Source organism: Drosophila santomea, chromosome 2R, assembly GCF_016746245.2.
Source record: "Drosophila santomea strain STO CAGO 1482 chromosome 2R, Prin_Dsan_1.1, whole genome shotgun sequence".
Classification (NCBI taxonomy): domain Eukaryota; kingdom Metazoa; phylum Arthropoda; class Insecta; order Diptera; family Drosophilidae; genus Drosophila; species Drosophila santomea.
In genome coordinates this window covers 19,585,964-19,607,407 of record NC_053017.2, presented here as the reverse complement: position 1 = coordinate 19,607,407, position 21,444 = coordinate 19,585,964, and the positions used below count along the sequence as shown (strand labels likewise).

The following is a 21,444-nucleotide window of genomic DNA, read 5'->3' as shown; positions in this document are numbered from 1 at the left end:
CTAAGGTTTTTGCTATGCACATAAAAGCGCAAATATTTGCGCAACATTTTCGTCGTCGTCATCGTCGTCGTCGTCGGCGACTTGGCGATAAAAATCGAACCAGAAAAATATGCAAAAAGCTGAAGCAGCCGGAGGGGAAATAAAAACGTCGCAAGAATAAGCCCAAGAATATAAAAAAATATATGTATGTATATATGATGTGTACATTAGTGTGGGTCCCTCGCTTTTTTTGTGCCGGGGATTTGCCTTTATTATTGTATAACGTCAAACATTTGCATGCGGCGACGCCTAAATGTATGCCACACTTTGTTCACCAGCTGCCACACCCCCTTCGAAAGCCCCCAGCCCCCTGGCCCCCCCTTTTTGCCCATTTTTGCCACTTTTTGCATTTGCATTTATGTGCGGCGCCAATTCGAGTTGCCACGCCTCCGGCCTGCCCCTGCCTGCCCCACGAAACAAATGCAAATCGCAGCGAAAATATTTCGCACTTCCACGAAACTGAGTTGAATACCTGGCCAACCAACCAACCAACCAAACACCCAACCACCCACCTGCCAAACCCAAAGGCCCACCTGCGATTCCTATCTCGCTGCGAACGAGTGCTCGAATTTGGCCTGGAAAAGTGCTCCCAATTTGCCAGGCCCCTCGACTGCAGCTAAGCAAGATGAAAAGCCCTTTTCCGAAAGGTGGTTTGTCAGGCAATTTGGCAGCGATCTCCAAGGGAAGTGCCTATTTTCCCATACACATACATATATGTAAAAACAATTTAAAAATACATGCTTTAGATAGGAAAAAAATTTAAGTTTTTAAAGTTGAAATAAATCTCAGAAGTGTGACGCTACTATGGAATATTTTTATAAACTTTTCATTATTTCGTTTGTTATATCTCTTTATGTTTCTAAGGGGGCACCTAAATAAACTTTAACACAAATTAATTTTGCTTAACATTTAAAATTGATTTATTTCATATTTGCATAGGCAATTTTTAAACTTTTATAGACTTTATCACTGCAATAGAAATTGATTATTCAAGAACAGGCAATATAGAATTTTCCCATCTTTTTTCCCGCCGTTTTGTTGTCGCTCTTTTTGCGACATTTTTCTTTGTTGGCTGACTGAGCTGAAGCAGAGAACAGGGGAATAGAGATGAAATGTAGAAAATTTGCGATTTTACGTTCTATTCTCCGTGGCCGACTTGGAAAAAGGGCCAAATTGTCAGCGACAATTGTAAGTCGTTTGCACAAATTGCAAGTTAAATGGATCCTTGCCGCCGGGTCTGCCGCTCCATTTGCTCCATGCAAGAATGGTGCAAGGATGGCAGGACGACAAGATGGTCGCATATAATGCGACTGACAAATGCAAATGAGCTGAGCTGAGCGGAGCTGACAATCAGATGAGTATTATCCTTTTGAGCTGGCTATACAATTCCTTTGGGCAGTCAGGTGCATGAAAAGAGGATTTGGCTGTAGATTAGGGCTAAGATCGTGTCGCATTGATAGAAAATCTAATTTAAAGTTGCAGTTGCAGTGAAGGAACAGCCTGAAAATATGATTGTCAAAAACTCAGCTGGGCAAACTTTAATTAAAACTATATTTAAGCTTATCAAATGCGAGGTGAAATGCCACGAACTGTAGCTCACATTATTTTTGGCCCTACATCATACATACATATGTGTGTTGGCCAACTTTTGAACCAAGCTTCCATCATGAGGGACAAAATCTGCAGCTAAATGCCCTTATAAATTACAGGCAGCTGTCAGAACTTACGGTTGCTGTTTTGTGCTGTTTTGTAGTATGCAAAATACTCGAGTTAAAAATAAACCAGCAACGTGAAAACTTAATTAAAGTTTTTTTCCTTCTTTGTTTCTGGCGGTGTTGGGGAAACAACAACAAGTAACGAAACGAAACGAAACCCAGAGGTGCAAAAGGAAAAGGACATACCAAACAAACAAACAACAAAACGCAGTCACTTACTCACTCCTGCGTGTGTGTGTGTGTGTGTTTTCGTGTGTGTGTGAGTGTGCCTGCAGCTGTGTGAGTGTGGGCGTACTGGTGTCTCGTTAAGCCAGCAACTCAAAATGGCGCCCGAAGTCCTGCTGCCTTGGGTTCGCTATGCAATTTGCCAGCCATTTTGCACCTTGCAATGAAAATGTTTTTTAATTAAAAACAAGAAAGAAAACTTTGCAAAGGCTGTTGGGAATAGTTGGTACTTACGACATCAGTTATACTCAGTGTAGTAGGGGTTAATTATGGGTAAAGTAACCTTTTCTTGGAGAACACCAACTTATAGCTTCTCTAATTGGGTTAAGATCAACTTGAATCAATGATAAAATATTGGAATGTGTATTTTGGATGATACAAAAAGAGCTACCTAAACATAAGCTTCTTGTACTTATACATTTAATATATTATGATGACCCAACACTAGTTGCCAAACAAACGAATATGGACGACATTGCGCATACGCAGGGTATGCCAGCATAAAAGACAGCTTAAGTCGCACTAAGGTGTAGAAAGTGTCTGACATTTAGCGCCTTTTCAAAGGGCTACAAACAGTTTATAGACATAAGCACACAAAAATTTGCATTTATCTGTGCTACGATGTGCCAGAATGTATACGTATACATTTATATACGTTTGTATACGTTTGTGTTTAAGACGGGACCCCGGGCTGCCATTTGCTAATGAATAAGTTAATTTCATTCTGGCCTCAGCAGGGAAATGCGGAACAGGACGCTCGTCGTGTTATTTATGTGGCCGCTGCCTGACTGTCGCCCATTTTAAAACCCTCAAAGTGGTCATTAGAGACTTTGGCTCAGTTGGCAGTTGGCAGTTTCAGTTTCAGTTCCCGTTTCAGTTTAGTTCACTTCCAGCAGAGGGGCTGCACTGCGTATACTTAATTTATATATAGGCAACGCCCCCATCCGCCCCGTTGCACGTTCAACGTGAGTTGAGAGTGAGTGAGAGGAGTGCGGGGTGTAAATATATAAAATGCCCCCTCAACTAAATTTAGTTGCGTACGTGCACAGTGTTGCTGTAAATGCAAATTAAGTCTTTTGCAGCACAATATACTCGTATACTCGTGGCATGGAGTAGCAGCAAACACCCAGGGTGCGGAACATTGAGATATCGTGGGTTGGCTAGTGTAGTGTAGCCCAGTTGGCCCAGTGCCGCATTACGGCCAGAGTGTTGGAGTTACGTAAGCCCGAATCCATTAGTTGGAGCAGCTTAATTCAAATAAAGGACTCACTTGCACCGATCCAGGGGAATTACGAAATCAGGGGACGCGGGGATGAGTTGGCTGTCAACAAGTGTCTGGGTGCGCCATTAATCTGCATTTCTAGGTAAATTCAATTTAAGAGTATGGCGAAAGTCTGCTTTAACCAATCAATACTGTGGCTGTATCTTACCTTTATACACAATCCCGATATATGTTGGTCATGTTCATAGGTGTCAAGTGGAAACAGAATGCTCAAATTGGTAACCCTAAAATATTAACGAATAAAACGTAGAAAATAAGAGAGAGATTTTAGGAAGCAACATTGCATCAACAGCATTTTTGCATTTGCTGCCAAGGCTAATTGACATGAATAAATGTTACGCAATCAGCAGGATAATAAATTCAATGGAAAAGCGGGGCAACATTTTCATTCGCCAGCGACGACTTTGTATGCGACGAGATAGCATTTACTGGAAAACCTCCTCGCACCAGCTATACCTCTTCTACAATTCTTGCCAGGATCTAGTCAGCTGTATATCATCTCGCAGTCGTGGTTACTTGGTGATTCCCCCTTTTTTTCGGCTGGCTGTGAACTCCTTTCGAATGGGGGAAGCTTTATGGTCCTCGCACACACACACACTTACACACATATTCGCTCCAAAACGTGACGGGTCCTGGCAGCAAATAAATTTCCACCAGCATCACGGCTCCTGTTGCAGCCTGCTGCTGCCTTTGCTCCTTCGGCTCCATGGGCATCATGGGCATCATGGGCTCCTTTGGCCCGTTCCCATCCTCCTGATGCCGCTTTTATTGCTCGCCGGTTCAGTGTCAGTGTGTCAAGCAGGCTGCGATGTGGAATAATTCGCAAAATGTCATTATTAGTTTGGATTTTGCGCAACACAGCGACGGGGGGGGGAGCGGGGCATGCAACAAAAGACAGGAGCAGTTGGAGGAACACTGAGAACAAATGTGTGGAAACAAACTGTTTGAAATTCGAACAGCATAATGTATACAACACAATACCTAATATAACTGTATATAATAATTTAAAAATATAATAAAGTATATTTGCTTGCATCATGGTTTTCATATCTAGTTATTATCATATTTAGTAATGATTTGTGACAGTGTAGGCGCACACACACATCGGAACCCGTCACGTGCCCTCTGTGTTCGTGGATATGGGTTGAATGATAATGCCGACCCAAGGTCCTTTTACCCATTCTTCGTGAACCCAGAGCCCCGCCCCCCCTCTTTTCAGTCGTACATCATCATCAGGAGGCATCAGGGTAAAGTTTATTCGACTCCCCTTTGTTATTCCTGCCGCCGTGCCTCTCCACCTGCAGGACACACGTAGAACATTTGATGGAACAGCCTCATTTTACACACCCACTTCGCATTGTGTGGCATGTGCATAAATAAACACTGAAATTGGTTTCCCCATACAAAGACACAAATGTATCATATCGTCCCACAGAGAACTCCCTATATCTTCGCTCACCTATATGCATATATGCCGTATGATGGATGGCGGTTTAATAGTAAGCAGATTTTAGGGAGATCAAGCTGATTGACTGATGCCCAATAGAATTTACCTGCGGGCCCAAAAGGAGCCACCAAAATTAATTGGATTCTTTATAAGGGTTTCAATTGAACGGTACGTTTTTTATGCTCTGCCATCAAAAGATAAATTGATTGGCTGCATTTTCCAGAGAATTTTATAGCATTTGCACAATGTATGTTTTCCAAGTAAAAACAGTTCTGGGTTTTGTGAGATACATATACACATATGAAAATATGATGATGTTAATACATACAAATAAGAGCAAGTTTCTGGTTTCCAATTCATTTCATTTTCCATTTTCATTGTCAAACGGACTTGTTGTGGTCACAGTTTTGTGTATGAGGGGATACCCAAAGGTGGTAATCGATTGACTTCTGTGGTCGAATGAAATTACGTTTCACCTGGACACAAATGTGTGACTTTCGGAGCTGGCCCACTAAATTAAATTACAGTGGTTACCTACGAGTATATCCCTTTCCCAGTTATTCACTTAGTTTGTCAATCATTCGGCTAGCTACGTATGTACATATGTACATATAGTATGTATTTGTCATGGGCACGTGTCAGCTTTTGTCATCTAATAAAGTGGGCTATAAATTTAATCTGCATTTATTATTGGTTCACAGAACGAGGAAAAGTACCTTTTCCATATACAAATGTTCGTATTCGTATGCGTGAAAACTCTACTCATTGGGGAACATTTATATTGATCGGCTGAAAGTAAGACCAAATTTGGGTATTTCAATTAAGCTTATGGCAGAGAATATTTTTAACAAGATTCTGGGTGATGTGCTTACGTTTGTTTGCCTTGCTCGCAAATGCGATTAGGCTGATTGACTTCAAAGTGTCTAAACTTGATTTCGTTTTCCCTGAAAAGGAAATTGCTCTCGAAAAAAAAACGAAAGCCAGCCAGGAGGAGACAGTTCCTAATTTATGCTTAATAAGACTCCAGTCGTAAATCTCCGAAAGGGAGCTGCATGTGAATATGTGTGTGAACGCCCTTGGGGGTCATAAATAAAGCACAGAAAGCAAAGGAAAAATCTGCACATAAATGGAATGCACCATCTCTTTTTTTTTGCAGCCACGACACAGCCTGCATTTTAATGTCCTTCGTGACTGGTGAGCCTAGATGGCTTGCCTGGCGAAAGGTCAACATAACGCGTTATCCTGCGGTGGAATCGCGAATAGCTCTACCCCTCTAACCCCTTGACATTCCACAACCACTTTTCCCTGCGGTCCTTGCAACGGTTTAGAATCCACCCACTGCAGGACATGGCTGAAATGAGATGAAAATATGGCTGCAGTTGCCTAGTTGGCCATAAACATGTTACATGACGCGCTGCCAAAGGAGAAACGCTGCAAAGGGCCAAAAGCCGACGATCTGCACAGGGTTGCCAAGCCAACCAGAGTTCCCAGCTCATTTGCAAGGCTGCACACACCTGAATTAATTGGACTTTAAGAATAGATGAGGCTTGGATAGGTGAGCTGCCATTATGATGTTTCTAGGGATGAAGGATGATTTCAAAGGTTTAAGCAAACTACAAACTAATTCTACAGAAGAAGAAGTTCTGAAAATAAATTGAATTATATAGATCTGTCTATAAATCTATTAGAAAAGTAGCAGGCTAACTAAAATTTTAAGAAATCTTTTGCGGCTTAATGAAAGCCACTGCTGCCAGAACCCATTACGAATTTTGAGCCACTTTGCGAGGCATGTATCGATTGATAGCCATAACTTGTCCTGCACTTGGTTGGCCAGCCCCAAAGGGAGGCACGTCCATTCCCGTGAGTTAATTCCTGCAGCCAAGGCCCGGGAAAAATCAAATTACTCCATTTGCATGCAGAAGGAGAGGAGGGAAATCGAGTTGGAACAGAGTATGTACATGCATAAGTAGTTTACGCCCACTGGCTCCGCAACGGGCTCACATTACCGAATCCTTGCTGTGCACCACGTGGCGTATGAGTAACGCAACGCCTTATTAAGTTGGACAACTTTATGAGCAAACTCACAGCTTATCGAGTACCAGAGTACCAGATCAGGGTATGGAAAAAATGGTGCATACGCAGGCAAATTATTTTGCTTCTCTATTGCTTACTTTTATTCCGTTCCATTTATGCCTGCTTTTTGCTGTTTGACACACAAAAATGTAAATTAAATTCACTAAACGAATTTTCTTGTTAAACGTCACGAATGACCACGCCCCCCTGCCGAGGCGTTCTGGAGTGCAGCGGGGGCGGGGCGGGTGTGGGCGGTAGTGGTTGGGGGGGTTGACAAACCCAAATGCTTTTTCTGGCAGCGGCAACTGGCGCCACATTTTCAAATACACTTCGACAAATAGGGGATTCAACTTGAAATTTAAGCCTAGAATAAAGGCATACAATTTACAAAAAAAAAATAATCGTAATTCTTAATTATATAGCATAGATTACTTAGTAAAAATATAAATAGATTTTTTAGTTTTGCACATTTTTGTGCTCAAACGAATTGCGATTGGCGACCAGTTGACAGGCAGAGGCTCGAAATGCATGCAAGTCCTTTGCAGCCCCGGCTCCTTGTCCTGCCTTGATGTTTTCGTTGTTATTGTGGAAGGACAACGACCACGCTCACTTGGCTGGCCTTTTGTTTTGCAAACAAAGCAAAGTGGAAGGGCGGAATGGCAATGGGAGGCCACGGCGGCAGCAAGCCATAAATCAATTGGCAGCGTAGAAAAATTGCAGAAAATTACTTGATATTTACGGTCACTGAGCACACAATAGAGCCGGGCCCCTCCCACTTTTCGCTCTTCCGCCCAACGCCCACAGACCACAGCACACAGCCCACAGCCCAGAGAAAGCAACAAGTATTGCCTGGCATCCGTGACACTCAGGGACAGCGACAGGACATTTGCTGGCTATAATTACACTTGTACCTTGCGTCGGGCCACATGTCGTATTAGTAATAAGCGCCAAGGCCAAGGACGTTGCCCAATGGGGGAGGGGTTACGGGTTGTCTTTTATCTATTTAATAAACTACTGACAACTGATTTGCGTACTTGGCTGACTTTGAAAGTGCAGACTGCACACTTTATTAAAGATTTAACTTACAATTGTTGAAAGACAAAACAGGCAAGCTAATAGGTCTGCACTTTGAACTGCATTTGTTTGAATATTTTTTGTTTGTTTATTTGATATGATTTAGTGGCACCGCGTGCCTAAGTAAGTTACAGATGTGGAAAGTTTTCCAGATTTCCATGGCAAGGATCCCCTCTGGTACGCACCCATGTCCCGCACGGTATGATGCACTGCTCTGAGGAGCGACGCTCTCCAGGAACTGCTTCCAGCTGGGGCACTAAAAGCAAATGAACTAGGGGCCTGGTGGCTCTGCATGTAATTATTCTGTCATCCGAGGTGTGTCACCCTCACCAGCCGGAGGAGCAGGAGCCCGAGGAGTTGCCTATGACAGGCGGCCAGCTGGCCTTGCCCTCTGACCCGGAGCCGTGTTGTTTATGACCACCCAGTGCTGTACATGTGCCGTAATTGCATTGTTGCCGTTGTAATTACAGGCAAACATGCAGTTAATTAAAATCATTAAAATGCCTTTGCCTTCGTCTTTTGCCATTGAGCCACTCAGAGGAGGTAGGCGAGTGTGTGTGTGTTTGGAGGAGCGCTTTAATTTCCGGTGGAGGGGGAAAGGATGTGCCTTTCCAACTGTCACAGCGTCGAGTGTAAATTATTTTGGATTTTTTCAGCGTGCCTGGCACAGACTTTTGTTTGAAACTGTCAAGGCCGCCCCATGTCGTCGTCGTCTGGCACGATTTGGGACAAGAAGGAAATTCATCATCATTTTTACGCTTGCCAAAACATTCCCAAGTGACAAGCTCGTGCAAAGTCAAAATCATCAAATACCAAGTATATATTGCATACATATGTGCGCATCAATGGCGCTCAAAGGACCAACGCGTCAACTGCAGACATGGCAACCGACATGTCCCTTAAGTTCTTAATTGTTATTGCTTGGAGCTAGCTTTATTTCCACACGCTTCATCCGTCAACAAACTCAAGCTATTTCGAATGGCACCTCGTACGAGTCGTACACCACCAGATGAACCTTCTCCAGCAGCGAAAGTCCCTTCAGTTGGGCATTCCTTTCGCTCTGCAAGCATAGCAGACCCAGTTCCATGCGGCACTTGGAGCAGTGCAGGTTCTGAAATCGCTCCCCATTCGTCTCCCGGATCTTATCCTCATGGATCAGGTTGAAGGTCCTGCTCAGGAGCAGGTCGTAGGGCGTCTCATTCACTTTGGCCGTCTTGTAACTGACGATATTGCCGCAGTAACGACACGCGTAAGCAACTTTAAAGGCAGACATTTGAAATAAGTATGCTTGCTTCCTTGATGATACAAAATGTGAGTGTGAACTGGCTTCAGGCATTTGCTTCAAATAATTTTAGAAAGCCATTACAACGCTTTTTATATATATACTTAATATCTATAAAGGTAAAGAGCTGTTTTCTTCACTTTATAGATGATAAATCCCAATTTGACCACTTAGAAGTGAAAGCACATTGGCAAAGCAGTTAGTTCCCAAGACACATAAATACATAAGCCGAACTATTGATGGCAAATCATTTGTGCCAAGTCGACTGACCCACCTCATTAAGGACGAACAATCGAAGAGCACATTAAGCATATTTGATGCTCGGCGGCAAAGTTGATTGCAAACACAATGCCGTATTCATGGCCGGTCACGGCACTATGTCCTGCAACCTGCATCCCCCTCCGGGATCCTTCTTAGATTCTTAGATAATTAATGAGTTTAGGCAGAGTCCTGGGAGGGGGTTCTGTGCCTGGGGGAAGTGTTGCCATCATCGTCATTTGTTTATGCGTCTGTTTGCAGCTGTTATTTTATTCAGGCTCTCGCCTTGAAGATAATTTGCGCACGTGCTTTAGATTTGCTAGGTGTGTGTGTTTGTGTGTGTGGGAGTGTCCTTGTTTTGGCCGGAAACCGGAGTGCGGTGGTGTGTGTGCACAAGAGGCACACGCACCTACTTTATGCTCGGATAATTGCGAGCATTTGTCTTGGGCGTCTTAGCCGAATCCAAATTCAAGCCCAATTACGAATTCGGATTCGGATTTCTAACTGGCGCCACAGCAACGGGGCCAATTAAAAATGTATGCTCCCTGAGTGCCAAAATGTGTTATGCGAATTCAATCAATAAACTTCAGCTGCTTTTATTTGATTTAATGGGTTTCCATTTATAACCCTTTTAATTGCCGCAATGCAAACCAAACGGGTATACCAATTGTAGCAAGCTTTATCAATAGGAATTTTAGAATACATATTATAAAATGTAGGAAATGGCATTAGAAACGCTTAACTAAGCCATTTAATTGGCAGAAAAAATAAGCAATTGAATATGATACATGATGGATACAGAACGAATGTATCAAATCAAAATCATTAAAGCTGAAGGAGACAAGAATTTCCAGAAATCCTAGTTAATCCTTAATGGTTTTATTTTTGTGCGTATTTCATTTGGTGAAATGCCGATCTGAAATTTTATACCTCAACTACATAGTTATATTGGCAGTCATTCGAGAACCAAAAGATTAAGCCAACTTTTTATAAGTGATCCAACTAGAACAACAAATTAATGAAAACTAACTTGAGCATTCCCAAGTTTCGCAACTTTTTTCCCTCTCTTTCGCTCTCTGCCTAACCATCTCTTTCTGTTGCTTTTTGACTTGTTTTCGGTCTTGTTGGAATAGAGACAGCTTTAGAAGGCGCCCATTTCCACCATTTTCCTCCGACCGAAATTGATGAAAACGAAATTGATGTTGACTCCTGGGTGAAGGGGGATGGAGGAAAGGCTGTCTACGTCGATGCGGTTAGAGCTGCCTTTTTGGCCAAGTAACGTGGACTGGCAAACGGAATTTTCGGAATGGGGAAAGCTTTTAGCAGATACTTTACGCAAATCCCAAGGGAAAACATTGGCCCACTTTCTGCCACTCTTTGCCACTCTTTGCCACAGCCACGGCCCCATCATTAAAAGTTAAAAAGGATTTTCAACGGATTTACGAATTTGAAGCTGAGCCCGAAAGACAAACAAAGCCATCAATTTACATATGCGAGCAGGTCAGAGAGCTGAAATTATCAAATCCTGAGCTCCCAGACGTCGCTCCCTCGGCAAGAAACAGTAACAGAAACAGAAACTGAAATACAGGAATTCAAGAAACACAATTTAAGATGCAGCCAGCGTCTTGAAGGAGGAGAAACCTGGTGGCGCCTCCATTGCACAGAAACAAAGCCGAGCCAAGACTGTCAAGTAGTCGTGGTCGTCGTCCCGCATCCACTTACGCCAGTCCCAGTCGCAGTTCGAGTCCCTCGTCCACATCCTCACCATCGTCCTCGGCCATTTCCACTCGTAGTCATCGTCGCAAGGACCTTGAGTTGTGCCTTCCATGGCTTTTGCCTTTGTTGTGCTAAACTTGTGGATTAGCTAAATGCAGGCTGGGCATGCCACGGCATGCAGGCGGCTTCATTCCGGTAAGTCAACCCGGACAACAGAACCTCCCATCCAACCTGCCATCCTGCCACCCAACCACCCAACCACGTCGCCATCTCATCCATGAGGACGCCCACTTAAACCTAAACATTTCGCCTTGTTGGGTTTTTATGAGCTGCTCATGTTGGCGTTTCGCTTTTCTCGTATTCCTCCTACTCGGTCTTTCATTTACTTACACCTGATGTTTGGCTTATTCTTACGTGCTCCTTGAAGAAGTCCTGCCCTACGCATTTCTGAGCACCCTTAGAATTCCTAATGACAGAAAATGTGCGTTATCATTATTTGGAAAAGTGGATGGCAGTAAATTAAAAACTTGCGGGCATTGACTGTTAAACTACGGCTTTATACAAATTATTATGTTATTGAAAATCTCTGCGTTATCATTACTTACTTACGGGAATTGACTGTTACATATTATTATATGTATTATTGAAAATCTATCAAAAATCTTTTCTTATAAATAAAATATTTTTGAGACTCAAAATTGTGTGTATATGGCCACACTATACATCGATTGCCGGAACAACGGTAACGATGTTGATGTACATTCAAAACGATTTTAGAAACGGTAACATCCTTTTTTGGCAGCTGCAAAAAAACAGCTGGTGACGAACCCGCCCCTAAGAACTCGACTTGAAAATCAGTTGAGCATCAGGTAGCAGTCACTTTTAGCAGTCTTTTTGCATCTCCTTAATATACATACAAAATTGCAGCGAAAGTCGCAGCTATGCAATTTTTTATTGCACTGACATTGATGTTAGTCTTCAGTTTGGATACCACAAACGGAAGCTGTGAGGGATCTTTGGATTTGGACAATGGACGGTTCTTCACTCGATCGAACAACTTAGTGATTTTCCAATGCAATCGGGGATTTGTGTTGCAAGGAAACTCAATACACACCTGCGATCGGGATGGTCGCCTGCGCGAGAAGAAACCATTTTGTGCCAGTGAGTGTTGATAGTTTACAAAAATGTACACCCTTTAAGATCGAACTAAGAATACAAAACGGATTAAATAATACATTTCCAGAAATTTCAATGAAATTATGTTTACTAGTATCAACAAGGTTAAATATTTTATCATTATTTTGATTTTCAGGACGAGGTTGCGAGAAGCCTGAGGATCCGACAAACGGATATGTGTTGGATAATCCCTTGAAGGCGGAAATCGTGTGCTTGGACGGTTTCCTTCTGTATGGAAGTCGCACGGCCTTCTGCGATGGAGAAAAGTGGAGTACGCAGTTGGGAGCTTGCCGGAGGAGCAACCACACGATGGACCACTCCTGCGACTTCGAGAGCGAGGACCAGTGCGGCTGGTCAGCGGAGGAGACCATCTGGTTACCCTGGAAGAGGATCAGTGCGGTGACCGACTTTCATCACCCCAGCACGGGACCCCGATACGATCACACCATCGGGAACAGCTCAGGTGGACACTATATGCGCATGGAGACCCAGATCGAGGCTTATGGCAGCTACCACTTCGTGTCACCGATCTATCCGAGATCCCTCTGCTTGAATGCCGCCTGCTGCTTTCGGTTCCACTACTTCATGTTCGGAGCTGGAGTGGACAGCCTGGTGGTGTCCGTGAAGCCAGCGTCGCTGCAAGTCGACGACATGTGGAACAGTTTTAGGTCCAAGTATGTTAAACAATTTATTTTAGTTTCGCTAGATACTATGGCTAAGCTGTAAAGCAGGAAGATATAATCTACTTCATTTTATATATGTAATTTTAATTCTTTTAATTTTTCTCCAGTTCCAGCAAATTTGAGATAACTGGCTCGCAGGGAACACATTGGCTGGAGCACACAATCACCATCGACAAGATGCATGAGGACTTTCAGGTGGTGTTCACCGCCACGGATGCGAGGTCGCAATTCGGGGACATTGCCATCGATGACGTAAAACTGATGACGGGCAGCGAATGTGGAGTGGGTGGATACACTACCACCACCACCACCACCAGCAGCAGCACCACAGAACCTGCATCTTCAGGGATGTCCAGCAGCGAGGAGCCACTGGTCTACGACATGATGAGCTGTTCGTTTCGCTGTGGATCCGTTAGTCCGGGAAGTCCACTTTTTTCCGTTGACGGTATTATCATGAGTTGCGGTTGTGACGATTCCTGTATTCTGAACAATAATTGTTGTCCCAACTACTTCGAAAAGTGTGTGAAGGGCTTGGACATAGGGTCAAATGTTATTCTGAACTCAGCGACCACAGCAACTACCCCGAGATCGAGAAATGCAACGACGAGCAAAGTATCAAGCATTTCTATAACAACAACGAGAGGTTCCACAACCCCAAGGACGATCACAAATTCAACAACATTACCAAGAACTCAAATAAGTACTAAAAAGTTACTGACCAACCTGGAAACTTCAACAGAAAAAACCACACCCACAAGAAACCAGCCAAGGTTGCCTGAACCTTCAACAGTTAGTAGCCAACAAATAACAGGTAAGCATTATATACATACATTAATTATTAAGACTTTAGGTATATAATATTGAAAATCCTGCAGAAACCACTACGACTGATCGGTCCAGAAAGGATTACCAGCAGGATGCTGGTAACGCAGGTCAGATGGACATGAACATAAATGTGCCGCATCCAGCTTTAATAGTGATGTACCTGCTCATCGGCGTCATCCTGGTGATAGTTGTAGCCAATCTCAAGCAGCTGTGTAAGATTCTTTCCAAGAGCTCAAGCCGTGATAACGAGAAGGTAGTCAGTTTCAAAAGGGCATTCGAGGGTCTCAGAAAGCCGAGGGGAATGTCCCAAAACTACACTGGCATGGATCAGCATTTGTGCAGTGCCCTCGACGAGGATTTGGATTACTTTGAGGACATGGACATGAACATACGCATGGTGACTGATTTATGAGGGGCTTATGAGTTTCCAATTCCTTACCCACGACGAAATTTCAAATCATATCAAATCAATGGCATATTATTGTGACAATAGTATTTTTAAGTAATTGATTGTAATCTGTGACAAAGTAGTTATAGTAATAAATGAGATACATAAGAATTTGAAAATTTGTTTGCGCATTTGTTTGTTAGGAGAGGTGGAACCAGAGAGGATGCTATAGTTGAGTTCCCCGACTTATAAATTTTCAAAATATTTGGCCATCAATATATGTGAGTTTATTCGTCTTCTACCTGCTAGAAAGTACATCTTTATCATTCAATTAGTTCACAAGGCATTCAATTCATTTATTGCGGTAAGAATTCCCCACCAAAAACAATCCCTCCACAATTGCCCCCCCACAATTGAAGGCATTTAATTGAAATACATTTGGACAGACCCCGCGGGATTGCCTGTCCATCTGTGTCGCCTAATGAGACCTTCGATGGGCGGCCCATTCCGTTTCCATTCGAGTGCACCAAGTCACGCAAGGAGGCGAGTTGGGCGGCACCACGCCCCCAAAGGCCGAGCATCCAAGGCACTTGAATGCAATAGGCTGGAATAATTCGAGGGGGGATGAGCTGACCCCTGACCCCAGACACGATGCCCAAGAAGGCGCTACTCAATGGGGCGTTAATGAAATAATTAACGCATAAATACAATTTGCTGGTCAGAGTTCAAGGAAACAAGAAGCGACCAGCAAACGGCCCAAAGGGCCAACAAATTCACCGCAACTGCTACAAAGCCATCAATTTGCCAGTCCACTTTCCACTACCCCCCACTACCCACCACTGCCCCCCCACTTTTCCAAGGATCCGATGAGGCAGTGAAGCATGCAATTTGCTGCCTTATTTATGGGGCCCAAGATGGTCGCACTGGCCAAGCACAAGAAGCCATGGGAGCTACGAACCGCCCAAAAATCCTGCTTTCCGACGCGGAAGCATGAGCAAAACTTTTGCAAAATAAAAGTTTTCCGCTATTTGATTTGTTGGACATTTGGTTTTCCAGTTCCAGTTCAGCCCCACACACAAAAACGAAATCCAAAAAAAAAATCTATTGAGCCACAGCCAAGCGAACCAGTTAAAGGCATTAGCCGGAGATCGGAGTAAAAGTTACTACCTCGCAGGATTCACAGCGACATCCACTGGCTGCATCCACTGACAATAAAATTCAGCAACTGTTTGGCTTGCACATCCTGCTGCGCTTTTGTTTGTCGAGCGGCGAAAATTTACAATTTCTGGCTGGCGGTTCGCCGTTCGCCGTTCGCAGGATGTTCGCCGTTGGCCAGGATGCGCTAGAAATGGCATCACTTCCTCCATCGCTACCTTATGGCCCACAGACGGAATTTAAGGGCGCCTTTAAGAGGAACCTCCTTCTCCTCCTCCGACCTGCACTGCCCCATGGATTCACGTTTGATGTGATGCCCGGCCCCGGATTGTTTTGCCAGTCAAACGAGTGGCTCTAAAAATACCCAGGCCCAGCTACCCGTTTCACTTGTCAAGTGCAGAGATACACAAGCACTCCTTTAGAGGTTTTGGGGCCATTCGTGTCCTTTGTGCGGGATACACAAAGAAAAACCTCACGCTACCTTGATTTTTGATATTTGGATTTGGATTATTAACAGCGGAGTTAACTGAGGAGTTTTTAAGCATGGATCCTGAACTAATCGCTCTAGTGAAAATCAATATACGTTAACTAATAACGAACATGTAGGAAATGCATTTTTAAAAAAGATTTACAAAATAAATTATATTAATAAAAATGCAACTTATGTAGTCTTTTCTCACTGTGCACAAACAAACGCTTTACTCCATCGCCAGAAAGCATACATATAATAAACATTATTATGACTGGCACTGTCCGAGTCCGAGTCCGTGTCCAAGTCCCGGTCACATTGTGCTGACTCCAAGGGAGGAAGCAGATGGCTCCGCACCAGGGAGAAATGGAGGCCCAGCTAAGGGGCTGGCATAAAGTTTCACGACGTTAAGTGGATGATTATTTGCGATTACACGACGGCCAGCAAACCAGGCAAAACCAGGATACGAACACGGATGTGAATGCGTATGCGAATGCGAATGCGGGCACATCCTTGATGCGAAGGACACTCGCCGGTACACACATGGCTGGATTCGCTGGCAGTTTAATGAAGGTCCTTTCGGATTTTACCGCCCCTTCGGCGCCCACAGACCGCCACTTGATTTTTGCACACCGCCTTGGGGCGATGATTATGTGTTAATGGTCATCGCACGCGTATTTTTTTTTTATATCGATTGCCAAATTGGCTGCTAACAATTGATGTATGTTGGCAATTACAAAGCAGGCATTACTCATCCAGTTTGCGAGTCTGGGCCAAAGTTTCCTCATAAATGCGACTCGTAAATCTTTGTCGATGCTTACAATAGTTTTTCCTAGTGCTGCCCCTTCCCCTTCCAACCCCCTTTCAGTTTTTGATCGGGGGGCAGCTGACCAATCGAGGCATTCAGCAACAGCCAAAGCCATAAACATGGGCCACCATTGTCCGCTGTATGCGAAACGCTGGCTCTGACTGTGGCTCTGAATGCGGCTGTATCTGGGAACGAGGATGTGGCTATATGGATCATTGTGGACGGCGGATGCGGAGGCACAAATTGCTGCTGCCCCAGTTTCGGTACAGTCCAACCGAATTGCACACGCTTCAATTGAATCAGTGGAAATCAGTTTCCCGAAAGCACAAAGAATGTACCTCCATGGCTACTGAATGGAACACAAGAATTTAACGATGTGATGTATAAATCTTTAATGCGGTGCTGCTTCGTTTTACCTTCTTTCAGTTAGCAAGGTCACACTAGTCGCATTAGTGTAGCCTTGACAAATAAAATAAGGTATAAATAAGTGCATTTCGTTGCCATTACAACTACAACATTCCTAAACTGATTTTATTAACTGGTATGGTATGAAGCAAATTTGTTGATCGGACACTTTAATATTTTATATTATATTTCTAAATAATCGCACATAAAGCTTAGATCAATACATTTCGATTATTGCCAACAATGCCTGCGATGAAAAGCAGAATCCACTTAATTTTAATTTACACCCGAATTTGAGATAAATCATGGCCACGTCATGCATAAATTTACGACGAACAATGGCACAGAAGCGCCTGTGCCTCTGCGCCTCCCTCCCCTTCCCCATTCATCGAGTGGGAAAGAAGGATACAGATACAATATAAAAGAGCGTGAAACCAGACAAAAGGAATCGCTCCAATTAACGAGCACAAGCCCAACATAGAACATGTACCATGTAGGCAGATTAAATCGAATAGACCTGTTTAATCAGTTTCAGGTTCGCATGCCAATTTCTATGCTTTTCCTTCGCTTCGATTTTCTGGATTGCCTGCCCGTTTGCCGCACCACTTTGCCATAAAAAGGAAACGTAATCTTCCACTTCCCTGGGCGTCGTTTGTCTGCCTCGGCGACGCTTCAATTTAAGAAATTAATGCGAATTTCGTCTTTTTTTACGGCCTGCCAGCGGGCGCGGCCAATAAATCCACGCCTCACATGCCCCGCGGCGCTCGTAGGACGCGGAGATAGACCAGGAGCCAGGCAGATGACCTGGCTGCGGAGCCGCCCCGCCCAAATTACGCCAAGCCCCGGGTCTGGCCTCCAGGGCCACGGCAACGGATGCCGGGCACATGGTTCTGCCAAAAAATACACGTTAAAAGCGTGTTTCGGCAAGCGACAGGTCGTGTTTTTGATGCTCTATAAATTAAGATGCCACAAAGTGTCAAAATATAGTAGGATAAGGATAGGCGTTGAGCAAAATTTCTTTAAGCTCAAGTTTATTTAGCTGCTTTCCGCATGTGCAGTATTCGCTGTTGAATTTAAACTTCAGTTACACAAAAAGTTTCCACGGAACACTCGGCGTATGCGTAATGTAAACAACATAACTCCCTAATTGACAGTGTTTAACCTTAAAAAACTCTGAACTATTTTTGAAGTATTATATAAATATTTATATATTATATTAATTATTTTATATATATTTTTTATAAGCTCTTCCCAGTGTACAACGAATATATGTACATAATACTCATTCGCCTTTAATCAAAAAAAATATTTTCCGCAATATTTCGTAATTTCATTCAAACGAAAATGTTATTCGCGCGAAAAATGCCCTCTGATATGTAAGCGTAGCTTCAACAGTTGGCGTGGAATTCTACTTTTCATGCAGGTCCTTTTTTTATTGCCGCGCCTGCCATTGTTGTTGCTCTTTAATTGCGAGCGTCAGGACACAGGCGTTTTACGGCCTTTTGTGCGGAACCCGAAGGGCAGAGGAGCCCATGAGCAGGCGGAGGAGGAACCGAGTTTCTGGGGCGATAAGGAGGATAAGGAGGCGACAGGAGCCTGGCAACGAGCAGTGCCTATAAAACTGTGAGGGGTATGATGCAGTGCCTCCCGCGGACGAATCAGTGGGTGGCACGTGTTCGGGGAGTACGAAAGTTTTTCAATTAGTCGGACGGAGCGGGAAAATGGAGGGCAAGACTGAGGTGGATACACCCTTATAGCTCCGAACGCTGGACAGGCTTCATTAGAGTTGTTTGCCGGGTGATTTGGGAGCTCTCCATGTGGACGCCGCTTCCGATTAGGCAGTCAAGTAGCGTTATACGCTTGTTTCTCCTTAATTAACTAGAAATCTGTTGGTTGTTTCGTTAGCGTTACCCGCCTTTTGAGGTGGGTATTATCGTTGATTCCAATAACATTATTATGCCAATAAATTTCTACGGATAATTGACAAAAGCGGAAATTGACTTTGCATTCTCTGGCTAATTTCCGCACAATCTGTCACTTTGCCATACCTCTCAGCCAATAAATGTCCGAGGGCTTAGTCGTTTTTCTGGGTCCTGACAACCCGCTGATAGCGAACATTTTCATCAACTCAGACTTGGATTTTCCAGGGACCCTTGCCTCTGGAATTTATCTGCAAATATTTGGGGAATGTTACAAATACGGAAAATTAACATAATTACAGCCGGCAAACCCTTTTTCCAACGGGGGTGGTGTGCAGGTGTAGTCAAGGCAACGCCCTGCGCAAGGCCCCAAAAATACGGCATCGTAATAATTTCTTTGCATTTTCGCATTTTACGAGGAGCCAGAGATACAGAAAGATAAAGGCAGTTGGGGCAGCATCCCAGCAGCACACCCATCCCATTTCCCCACGCGCAACGCATAAATTTACTCGCTTAAACAACCCAAAGAGCAGGCAGCTCCACTGGAGGGGTGTTTTTTTGGGGCCATCAATGGGGTGGGCGGTTTTTCATGGGGGTTTTCCAGACCCAAGCCCAGGGGCTCAACCGCAACCCAGCTGCTGCTCATCAAAATTGCATGGGCTCGGAGGTGGGCGAAACGATGGCGAAAGTAAAACCAAACAAAGCATGCCAAAAATTATCTCGGTCACTTTTCAAATACACGTTCTGAACACCAAATCCCCAACTTTCTTCTTTCGGTGGTTTTGGGGTTAGGTGGTTTCTACACAGGAAGAAACAGGACCTTAAAGCGGAACAGTTCATTAGAAAACTTTATATACAAGAAAATAAATAAATAGTATAAAAAAGGTTTTAATAGGCCTAGGAAAATTCCTCTTCGCAGAGACAAAAACCTATTTAGCCTGCGTGTTAAACTTATTAATACGTAATGTTTTTGTCAGTGCCTTGGAATTCCTGGTCCACCGCTGCCGCCACAGATCCGCGTTGTTCTCTGTCGTTAGTTCAGAGTTCAGTTTCCCCAAAGCATTTCCCATTCATGGGGTCAATGGTTCCGTCTCGCGACGCCCCCACCCATTTTTCCGCTTTTCGATCCACTTTCAAGTAGTAAGTGTACGTATACAGTGTTGTAGAACCCATACTGAAGCACGAACGCCCCTGGCCCCGCCCCTCTGCCACGCTGGACAAGTTGACAACACTGTTTACCTAATGTACCGTTAAGCTGCGCACTTGATGCCGTTATCTTTGCGCTCTTTGTCCCTGCCGTCAACATGGAAATTATTTTCTTAATTTGAGGGCAACATCCAAAACTTTTGGCCCCGATTTTAAAGAGCTTGGCAACATTCGTTGTAGTCAAGGTTTTTGTAGCTTAAAATGTTGTTATCTTACAGTTAACTTATGCAAGTTACTTACAATTATAAACTATTATCATTACAATTTTAGGATCAAGTAACACTTTCCAAATGTAAATTGGTCAGGAAACGTCATTGTTTAACACATAACTCTTAACATAATATTCCAAGATTTATTTTCGATGGCCAAATGATGGTTCCAAAAATGGGTACAGGTCATGATTTTCCCGAAATCAATGGTACCATTGAGTTTCGACGCTGTAACAAATAAGCCAGCATCGATTTTAAACTGTTGACTGGTCGAACTTTGGCAGTTGGGAAAAGTTTTTTCATTTGCACTGGCAAACAAGAGTAACACCACACCCGAAATGGCAATGAGCATGGAAATCATAATAATAAGCGAGTGAAACAAAAGCGAAAAAGTTGTAAACTTTTTTACTGCTGTTTATTATGTCCCGGGGCTTATTTAATCGATAATGCCGAATGATGTCCTGGGCGCATAAGGCGCAATAGTAACAGGTAACAAACCAGTTTCATTTACCTGTGGAAATTCCTCAAACGACGAGCAGGCGGGATGAAATGGCCTTGATGGGTGGCTAGGCTATGGGCGGTGGCAGCAGCTAAGGGAGGACTGTAAAGGGATTTCGTTGCCGTCACAGAGCTCGGCAAGGTGAAATTGCCGAGAGTGGCGAGAGGCCGACTGGGAAAACCTTCACACGCATGCCACGCCTAATGCAGCTCCTCCTGCCCCTTTTTGCAGGTTAAGGTCATCACCAGCAACAGCAGCAGCAGCAGCAGCTGCAGCAATGTTTGCCGCAATTTTATGCTGCAGACAGCTGCATTAACAATGGCAATGAAACCCAGGCAGAGCCCAGCGAAAGCGCAGCCCAACCCAGCGCATCCTTCGTCCTGCGTTCTTCTTCGCTACATCCGTGACGTTTAGCCGTAAACGGATTTATAGCAGCTGGAAAGGCTGCCGTGGCTGCTGATTGCGCCTTGAAAGTGGGCGGCATTTCAAGGCCGCTCTTCTGGCACTCGTTTACGTTGTCATTACTTTTAATCCGACGTATTCGTGGGGCATGTGGAGAATTAGCGCGGTAGGTACTAAATAAAAGAAAGC

General features: G+C 44.0%; 2 protein-coding genes across 3 annotated transcripts; one reads left to right on the top strand and one right to left on the bottom strand.

The window, feature by feature from the left end:
* Nucleotides 1-7,906: 7,906 nt before the first annotated feature.
* Nucleotides 7,907-9,161, bottom strand: LOC120445644. The gene has a single exon (XM_039626184.1). The coding sequence runs from the start codon at nt 9,126-9,128 to the stop codon at nt 8,820-8,822; it is 309 nt and encodes a 102-aa protein (XP_039482118.1). The 5' UTR covers nt 9,129-9,161; the 3' UTR covers nt 7,907-8,819.
* A 2,718-nt stretch (nt 9,162-11,879) lies between these two features.
* Nucleotides 11,880-14,362, top strand: LOC120446653. Of its 2 annotated transcripts, XM_039627724.1 has the most exons (5): nt 11,880-11,980; nt 12,039-12,272; nt 12,424-12,961; nt 13,078-13,781; nt 13,846-14,362. In XM_039627724.1, the coding sequence occupies exons 2-5, from the start codon at nt 12,053-12,055 to the stop codon at nt 14,205-14,207; spliced, it is 1,824 nt and encodes a 607-aa protein (XP_039483658.1). In that variant the 5' UTR covers nt 11,880-11,980; nt 12,039-12,052; the 3' UTR covers nt 14,208-14,362. The 2 variants fall into 2 exon arrangements, with proteins under 2 accessions (XP_039483658.1, XP_039483657.1); XM_039627723.1 differs by having other exon boundaries at nt 11,944-12,272.
* The last annotated feature ends 7,082 nt before the right edge of the window (nt 14,363-21,444 follow it).